This window comes from Elephantulus edwardii, unplaced genomic scaffold (genome assembly GCF_000299155.1).
Source record: "Elephantulus edwardii isolate Elephantulus edwardi_28Jun2011 unplaced genomic scaffold, EleEdw1.0 scaffold00398, whole genome shotgun sequence".
NCBI classification, from domain to species: Eukaryota; Metazoa; Chordata; class Mammalia; order Macroscelidea; family Macroscelididae; genus Elephantulus; species Elephantulus edwardii.
Window position 1 is genome coordinate 69,883 of NW_006400148.1, and position 10,333 is coordinate 80,215.

General features: G+C 37.8%; 1 protein-coding gene across 1 annotated transcript in view; it reads left to right on the forward strand.

Moving 5' to 3' along the window:
- Nucleotides 1–10,087, forward strand: part of LOC102859561 (chromosome unknown open reading frame, human C1orf173) — a gene marked incomplete at its 5' end in the record, with an annotated part of 75,506 nt that extends 65,419 nt beyond the window's left edge. The window contains 2 exons of the mRNA XM_006902368.1: nucleotides 2,363–2,506; nucleotides 7,659–10,087. Of these exons, the coding sequence (XP_006902430.1) occupies nucleotides 2,363–2,506; nucleotides 7,659–10,087 (2,573 nt within the window). The remainder of the gene's footprint in view (nucleotides 1–2,362; nucleotides 2,507–7,658) is intronic.
- Nucleotides 10,088–10,333: the final 246 nt, after the last annotated feature.

The window sequence follows — 10,333 nt, forward strand, 5'->3', positions numbered from 1 at the left end:
CACGTGGTGATGGCAGTTCTGAGACCGAGGCACTGCAAGCTTCAGTATGAAATCTGAGTGGGTCATAATTTTCAGATTCTGTAAGTACTGTTTGGCTTCTAGAATAAGTCTTTTGTTTCCATAGCTACAAGTTACTTATTTTAATAATGTGTTTTATGGTAAACTTTATTTCTCTGTAGCTTGCAGAGTACTTAAAAAAATGTAGTTGTCATGTTAACATTTGGGAAACAAAACTTTATGGACTTGGCGAGTAATTCCGATTTCTTCCATCCCCCTCCATTAGGATTTCATTGCTCTGTTAGCCAAGCAGATTTGCATACAAACACTTAAGACACTGGTAATTTAAACTCTGTTTGTATACTGTGACCAGAATGGTAATGAGTAAGATGGTATTTAAGTATGTGTTCTGTGTTTATAATGCAGTTGGATTTATGACAAACTGAGTTATTTAATTGTTGTAAATGGATATAATTTCTTGATTTTATTAATGCAATATCTATCTTACATAGTATAGTAATAGTGGATGAATGAAGCCAAAATAACTAACAAAAATTTTTAAAGAATACATTTGAAATATATAATGCTCCTCATATATTCATACCTACATCTAGCTTCTTAAGATTATACAGTAGCCATCATTTTTTTCCCCTTAAAACTACAGGAGGCAGATAGCCTACTATCTGTTCATCAACACAGAGGGACCGGTAAGTAACAATCTTAGGTTAAGCAGGAGATCACAAGATAACTCCATACTTCTCAAAGCAGAGTCCTTGGATCGGAATAAGGGTATATACAAGTATTAACATTAGACTCTTGTTCTGTCAGAATAAGAGTGTACACAGGTATGAACATGAAAACCAAACCTATTACTATTGAAATGATATAAACTTGTAGAAATCCTTTAGGCCAGAATAGTTCTGCATCAGATTTCCAAGGTCATAATTTTTATGGGAACAGTGTGTCATCTATATTCTCCAAAAACCATCTGGTAGCTTCAAACTGCTAACTTTTCCAGGTAGGCACTTAGCCACTAGACTCACTGAATCAGTATATCTGGGAGTATATCCCTGGAAAGCTGCTTTCTGAACACTTGTCCTGTCATTGCTTGTGCTGACTAACAAATTTGAAATCACTCTCTCTGAGTATCTACCCATTTATAGGACAGGCTGGCTTTTTGCTTGGTAATAATTTTACAGTAGAATTGCCCTCTAAAATTCTATCCCTCTAAAATTCTGCCATTAATTCTGATCTTTTTTAAAAGGAAGGTAGTGGTTGCATAGTTGATACATTCAGCTTATTATTAGGCTTATTGTATTGTTGGAATTTTTGTTTACTAGAGTAGTAAAATGAAATGTTTAGTGGACAAGGAAGAAGTAAAATATTTCAGAGACATACTTCCCCAAAAGGCAGAACTAAGTCTAGCCTACTTGAGTCAGATATTGTCAACTAGAATGTAACATTGTGGTAGACATTGGTGGATTTAGGAAGGTAAATTATGGGTAAGGCACGTAGACAAGGAGGTGGCAGAAACTAAAGACAAACTTAGTTGACCTTAAAATTTTCCTCAGTTTCATAGCAGATTGATGATGTTCAAACTAGATTCTTCTCATTATCATCATCACCATTATTGCAGACAAAGGACTTAGACACTTGCTTATAATCATACACACTCTATTTACTATTCCTAATAACCACTGAGTAGATTTTATGTTTTTGACAGATGAGTAAACAGAAGCTGAGACAAAAAATCTGCTCAAAATGACATATAAGTGATACTGAATTTGAACTTAGGCCTCCATAATTTTAGAGTGTATATTGCTAATTAGCTACAGAAAACAAGAATTTCTACAGTAAACTTTAATGCACAATCTATAGGAATTGTATAATAGCCTCTTTGCTTCTGTCCTTAAGGAGTGAATATCAGGGTCAAATCATTAAAATCTACTAATTGATGAAATGTTTATAGTGTAGTCAGCTCTGGCACTTTAAACAACTTTAAAGAGCAGTGATGACAATTTCACAAAAGCCACAGTGCATATTTCTAGATATGAAAGGGTGACTAAATGGCTCTTCCCATTAATCCATTGCATATGTGTTTGCCAATCTGTCACTAGTGTTTTGAATGGTTGTTTATTTTATTGAAACAATTTCTTTGCATGGGTCTCTTCACTTCATGATCACTTGTGTGTGCTGTACTCTTTTTGAAATCATAGCTTGGGAGCTGCTTAATTCTAATAGATTTTTAAAACAACTTTTAAAAATGGTTGCATTTTAATGTGGTTTAAAATACACCCCGCTTTCTTAAATGATATGAAATACCTCAACAATGTTCTCATAACCTTGTTTTTATACCTTGTGATAGTTAGTGATCTCCAACCAGTTAGACAGTTAATAGATGAATCCTTGGAATCCAGCTGCCACAGTCTTTCTGACGCTGAGCCTGGTGTTAGCAGTTCAGAGGAGCAGGGGAAGCACTTGAAGAAGCAGGAGATTGACACACATCGAGGTAAGGGCACATCATTATCTAGGAAAGACTTTCAGAAAGCCTCTGCAAGACAGCTCCAGTTCCATCTTTCATCTTTCTGTATTTCCCTTCCTGTTGTTATTGGTGAGTGCTGTCAAGTTGACTACAACTCATAGCAATCCTGTAAACAGCAGATCTGAACCTTGCTCTGTTCTGTGCTATCCTTACCATCTCCATCACACTTGGTGCCTGGGAGAGAAAAAAGGGCTTTAGATTACAAAACAGTGGCAGAAATTGTCAGATTATAATGAAGACATGCTTCATTGTTTGTCTCTCAGTTAAAAGCTAGGCAAACTTTCCTCAACTGACCCAATGGAGACATTAAGAACCAGGGCATATTTTTTCCAATGATTTATTTGAACTATTCATTCTTTTTTTTTTTTTAAATTTAGAGAAGAATTAATTTCATTGATTCTTCATCATTCAGTGACTTTACTCCTGGGTTACAAATATCCCAGCCTCAAAACTTCCAATTAAAATAATCTAAAAGGGTATGACAAATAAACATTTACTTGAACTTGCTGTATCTTTGAAATCAGATTTTCTCATACTTAGTGGAGAACATGTTGTTGTTGTTGTTATGTATGTGCCGTCGAGTCGTTTGCGACTCATAGTGACCCTATGCACAACAGCCCTAAACCCTGCTCTATCCAGTGCCAATCGCACTGCCTCCGCATAACAAATTTATTATTTAAAATATATGTGTATGCATGTATTAATAACATGAATTTCACCTCTATTATTTTTTGGCATTTATTCAATCATGCTTACCTATGCTATTTTACAATATTAATTGGAACTGACCCATGCCATTTATTACAACATCAAATCCTCCCTGGACCTTTCTTTCCCTTCATTTTGTCCACCCATCTGCTGATCTCTGCTCCCCTCTGCCTCTCTTCTCATCTCTAATTCCTAATGATATCTGTTGAGAACTGTGAAGCATTAGAGTTTTTGTCTTCTACTTCTAAGCAAACAGGTTAAGCCTGTCATCACAGTTTCATGGATGCTGGCAGAAGAGCCAAGACTCTTTGATAAGAGAGAAAAGAATTTATTACTCATGGCAGATAGCGGTAGATAGGGTATCTGCATTTATGCTGGTTTCCTAAATACCAATTCCCCCCAAGCAACATGAAAAGTGTCAGGTGACACTTGCACATGCAGAAAACTGAGTTATAGGAAAGAAGCCCAAGCTTAGAAAAACTATATCTTTTATAATAGGCCATAGACGTGCCTGATCTTTGCTCTAGAAAGAAGCATTATCTTATTATACTGCATAGTAAACAAACATCTCCTATGCTTTAGAGGGGAACATTTCATCTTCTAAGGCTATTTATTATGCAAATATCCTTGAAAAGATTGTCTTTTTTAAAAAAGGGTAAGTGTAGGCTCACAAAATGTGAAAGCACATACGGAATTCATGGGTAATTGTCTTTCAATGACAGGTTCTAGCTGGTTTGTTAGTTCTTGGTCATAAGACTTGAAAGCCTTATATTCAAATTCCAATTATAAGCACCATTCAGCACTGAACCTTGGGAAATAAGCTAATTGGTGCTGCTGTTGTTAGGTGCCCTCAGGTTGACTATGACTCATAAAGATCTTATGAACAACAGATCTGAACTTTGGCCTATCCTGCACTTTCCTCACCACCTCGGATATGTTGTTGTTGTTGCTGTTCTTGATTGCATTCGAGTTGAGCATAACTCCTAGCAGTCCTATGAACAAATGGCTTGAGGCCGCTCTACAACCATGGACATTTATAGGTTTATAGGGTTTCCAGAGGTGTGTTATTTAAGAAGTGGATGCCACTCCTGCTTCCAACTTGAGCTGCTTGTTAGAGTCTTGTTTCAATCTATTTTGTTGAGGAACTTCCTGTCTTTCTCTGACCCTCCACCTTTCCCTGCTTGATGTCTTTTTCCTAGGACTGCTCCCTCCTGACAAGATGCCCAAAGTATGTGAGACAAAGTTTTACTATCCTTGCCTCTAAGGGTAGCATTTCCTCCATGACAGACTGTGTATCTTTTACCAGCCCACGGGATAGTCAGCATTCTTCTCCAACACCACAAGTCAGAGACAGCAGTTTTCGTCTGTCTTCTTTATTCATAGTGCACCTTTCATACTTTGCCTATAGTATGAACTCCTGTATAATGTCAGCTTCTGAGTCTTTTTTGAATTTTGTCAACCTTATTTACTTTGATAGGATGTGCAAGGATTATCAGTAATGGGTGTGAAGTGTTCAACAGAGAAACTGCAATGGAACAGCTGCTCATTACGTGGTAGAACATTCATGTCTATTTCAGAGACTGTCAGGAGGAGCCTGCAAATATGCTCATGTGTCCTAGAAAAAAAAGCATCAGACAAGAGTTGCCATCTAGTCCTATTTTTTTAAATGATAAGCAACAAAGGAGCATACTACATTTTGAAGAGAAGTGTAAATTCTCCAAATGAAAAAAAGCCATAATTTGAATAATTAAAAGAAATAAAATTAATATAGTCATAAATAACACACTATTTCATATAGATCTTTGAATACTCTCTGCCCCTTGAATAAAACTCCCTCAACCAGAGAAACAAAACCCTTCAAGCATGATGTAATTCTGACATCTTTTAAAAACACAGAACAAATCACCCCAAAAGCCAACGAAGTTACTATTGCCAAACCTCCTAGTCAATTCAGACTCATAACAGCCTTTCATCAGGTTTCTTAGGCTGTAAATCTTAACAAGAGGAGACTGCTTCTCTTTCTTAGATGGAGGTGCTAGTGAATTAAAAAAACCACTGAAGACACAACTTTTTGCTTAGTCGCATGGTACTTGCAGTATACATGTTGATGAAATGAATTCTGTTTCAAACGAAATATAATGGTTTGCAGTGTTAGGAGAGCGTGGGAAGAGGACCAGTTAGACATTTCACATAAATTATCTCATTTAACCTTCACATGGATTCTGTTATTCCCATTTTATACATAACAAAGTGAAGGCTTAGAGAGATTTTTATTCCAAAGTTCATACAACCAGTAAGTGGCAGAACCTGCATTTTAACTCTTAGGATCCAGTTTAGCAAAACAATAAGCATCATTTAACTATTTCTCAGAGGTGACCTTTAAATATATTTTCACAAAATATGAATAAACAACAAGTATGACCTTAAAAGACTTGAGACATATTTATTTTTGTTTCCTCATTGTTTCATCTCAATTATTTCTTAAATCTAGTGGCAATCTCTAATGAAGCATAATGTGCTATAGTCTCCCGGGTGACTTGAATGTATGTTCTGTGAACAAACACTTGCTTCTAAATTTCCCTTTGGGAATTTCTTGGTACAATTTAAGTAATAACTAGCCTTGTACTCTGGAGAACAACTATAAAATCACATTTATTCCATTGATTGAGCTGAAATTTGCATTTCACTCTTTTGAAGGGAGACATCAAAGGTTTCTTTCTAGATACATTGTTTTAGGAGTTATTTATTGGTTATTATTGCCCCTCCTGAAAATGAATTATAATATTAGTTGAAGGAGTACAACAAAGGATAAGCATGTTTTCTGCTAGGAGACGTTATTAACAAGGTATTAACATCAGGGCTTTAGTTTTATGATACACTGTTGGTGAAATGGGGTTTAAGGTTAACTGACTAGCTAAGAAGGCAACAAAAAATGAAAAAAATTGACATATTTACCTAGTTCTTAAATCTGCCATCTAGAGACTGACAAAATGAATTGACACAGTGATTGTAACAGCAGGCTCCAGCATGCCAGAGCTCTTGAGGATGGCACAGAATAGGGCAAGTTTCAGTTCTGTTTTTCAAAGGGCCACAGTCAACTCAACAACATATAAACAACAGCAATGATGGAGGTTGACACTTGACATAATAACTTATTTTATAGTGTCTTTTATAAATGAAATAAAGGATCAGATTATCAAGACTATTAAAATTACCATTTTGGAAGATCTATTACCTGCAGTATTATTTGACAATTGAAAATGAAAATGCCTTAGGTATTTGACATGACATGACTTTACTTATTTTTATTCTGCCAACAAAAATACAAGTCTTCCTCAAACAAGAAATACATTTAAAGCTTTTAGAAACCATATTGTATTTATAGTTATTGAAGTATTCTATCTAATACATTGGTATTTGCCAGAGGAATTATGGATGAGAACTTTTAAAATACTTCAAGAAGGTTATTTATGTTGAAAATTTTCCTGAACTATAAAGTCTTGTCTTGCTTTGTGATCTTCTTTTGCCTAAAGCAAATCTGTTTCTGAGCGTAGATAGAAGCTATCCTGACCTGTAATACAAATTGGGATCTTCAGGGGGGAAAAAATTATCTTTAAGTACAAAGTGATCTGATGACTTAATCTAAATTAAAACAAATTGTTCACAACTCATTCCAGGAAAATTAGTAACATGCCATAGTGACCTTATGTGACAAAGTAAAACTATTCCATGGGGTTTCCAAAGTGACCACATCTTTCTCCAGTGGGATGGCGGGAGGGTGGTTTTGAACTTTCCTCCTTTCTTTTACCAGCTAAACTGCTAATTACTGTATCTCCAAAGATCCTTAAATCTAGATACATAAGCTGTAAAATATAGTAGTAACATAGCATAATAATCATTTCAAACATTATTGTTATTGTGCTGCTAAATAATATTTGAACCAGAAATGTGGGGAAAGGATGACTCAGAATTTTTATATTAAATTGGTACTGTTTTCCTTATTGTGTAGTTTTACACAGATCTTAATATGTCAAAGGAAAATAGATGGTGTACCTGTGTACATATTGTGTTTAGGTATATACGTGTAAACCCTCCCACTTCATTGATTTTAAAACTTTTCTTCAAAGTTTATGATGCTCAATATTTCTTTAAACTCAAGATATGTATTATATTTGTTAGCATTTATTTTCATCATAAAAAAGACGAAAGAAAGAAAGAATAGTATTAACTATAGAATCTGGCATCATAAAATCAGGGAACTCTTTCATATAAAATATCAGCTGCCCCTTGATATAGCTATTTTATATATATATATATATATCTTGTATACACATATAAGTTATTATCAAATATATGTAAATCTCTCTTCACTGACTTGGATTAAATATCATTCTTTTTCCAATATTTATAGCACCAAATGGGAATTTAATGATGGAAGAAAGACCAGTTCTGAACTCAGATGAGGAATCTGAAAATGTTATAGCAGAAGTGTACACAATGGAGAAAAAAGAAGCCATTAAGGAAGAGGAAGCTTCCCAAGACAAGAATACTAACAGAGTAGAGAGTAAAGAGGAGACAACGTTGTTGGAGACTATAGAGATTAATGAAATTCCTTTTGGGGAATGGAAAACAATAGCAGTGCAGCCAATATTAGCAGAAGCAGAATTTACTGTGAAAAGAGAGGTCCAAGAGGACATTATGAATGTGGCAGGGGAAGCAGCATCAGGAGTTATAAATCTAGGTAAAGAAGGGTTAAGCCCAACAGGAAAAGAAACAGTGGGAAACGCTGCAAGTCTGAATGAAGATGGGACTCCTGATGAGCAAGGCTTGATGGAAACTGTGCTAGAGAAAGACAAGGTAGTGTCTGAAGAGGAACAGGTTTCAGAGAAGTCAGTGCTTGAAAAGAAAACAGCATCTCTAAATTCAGAGTACATTGTTGATTCAACAGATCTGAAAGAGGCCTGTGGAGAGGCAACAATGCCACTGGAGAAGGGAGAAACTGAGAGAGAGGCTACTATGTATGAAACAGGGTCTGAGAAAGCAGATGAGGAAGAAACAGGAGAAGCAACATTCATAAACCTAGAGAATGTAAGGTCTGTAGATGAAGAACCAGACAGTAGAAAGGATGGTCTAGAAGAAGCTATAGTTGAGGGAGAGGAACCAGCCAAAGAGTTGGAGGAAATGATGGTACTGGATGCATCTCTGAGCATCTCAGTCTCTGAGAAAGCAGAGGTAAATCTGATGAGTTGGCAGAACAGCTCTGAAGAAGGAAGGGGGGAAGATACAGAAAGGGAGAAGATTGTGACAGAGGCAGAAGTGAATAGAGACAATGACAGGAAAGAAATGTTATCTCAGGAGGTAGATATAGCAAGAGAAAGGAAGGAACCTGAGGAGGCAGAAACATATCTGAGGGAAACTGAATCTGAAAGAGAAGAGGTGAAAAGGACAAACACACTCAGGTGTGAAGAAGCATTAGAAGATAAATTTTCTGAAGAGGAAGAAACAGTGAAAGAAAGCAGAACAGAGAACGAGACAAAAACCCCTACAAAGGAAATTGAGTCAAATGTGGAGAACATAGCCCCTGTGGAGGAATTGGAATTGACTGACAATGCAGCGTCACAAAGTGAAAATTCACTACCTCTCAGAGGGACTTCCATGTTTGAGGAAGGACCTGCATTTGAAAAGTCATGGGAAAATGTGGCCGCTCTTTGGAAAGAAGGTGAGGAAACACTGACAGAAGCCAGAGACACAGAGCATAAAGGTGAATCAGAGCAATTCTGCATGGAGAATGTGATGCCACCAGAAAAGGAAGAGGGACCCCAATACGATGAAGAAGGTGTGTTAGGATCTCCTGTAAGTAAGCCCCCTGGGGAGGCCCGGGCACCTGAGGTGACCATCATAACCCCAGGTGAGGGGCAGGAGCGTGCAACTGCAGGTCAAGATTGTCTTGCAGACCTGCCGGGAAAGGAGGAAGAAGGGTCTTCTCAGAAGCAAGAAGGAGTAGGGGACACAGTGATTAGCCAACAGGAGATTCCTGAAAGGGACTCCATGAGGGCAGAAACATTCAGTGAAGGAGTGGGTGTGGATGTGGAAGAAGAAGTTAAAGAGGGCAATGTTGGAAAGGGAATGAAGAACAAGAGGACAAAGGAGTTCCAGATACTGGAAAAAGGAGCAATTGTTGCTGAGGAAGCTTTCAATGAGGGAGAAACATTAGAAATGGCCACAGAGAAAATGGGAGAATCGACTGATGTGATGAGGACTGAGGGAGAAACAACAAATAAAGCCTCTTCCATATCAGATGTTGCTGAGGAGGAAACTGGGCACGAAGTGGGTGAATTGGTAGGAAAACCAGCTTCTCCAAAGAGGATGGGGATACAGGAAGCAATACTGGGCAGCGAGGCGGTACCAGAGGTGGAAGAGGTGACAGGGACATCAACAACAGAAGTTCAAATGAAAGCTCTTCAAAAACCTTTAGATTCAGAAGGGGAAGCAGATGCCCCACAGTTAGGGGGTGATCGAGAGGGAGGGGAAGAGGAAAGGACACCAAGAGCAGGATCAGTGGAAGAGGAGGTGGGAACAGGGAGCAGTGACAGGGGGCCAGAGTCAGGAGCAACTGAAGCCTTCAGACCATCACAGGAGAGAGAGTCAGAGCCAGGGAGAGAGAGTCTACAGACTGTGGAAACACTACCTGCGAAACCTGATCTCACTGAAACTCAGGAGAAGCAAGAGCATTCAGTGGAAAGAGAAAGCAAGGATGCACATACTGGCCAGAACCCTGGGAAGGCCTCAGAGACTACAAAGCAGACGGTGAGTTTAAGTCGGAGCAGTGTGCAGGAGTGAGGCCTCAGAGACTACAAAGCAGACGGTGAGTTTAAGTCGGAGCAGTGTGCAGGAGTGAGGGCTCATCACCTGTGTGCTGAATGGTCTTTAATGGTCTCTTTTATACAAGCAGACTTCACAGATATATACTCACAGACAGTTCCCTGCTGCTAAGTCTGGTGCCAGTGAAAGCTGGGTACGATGACAGTGGGGACAAGGGACACACAGAGACCCACATTTTCATTGTAACTTTAAGGAGTGACATCT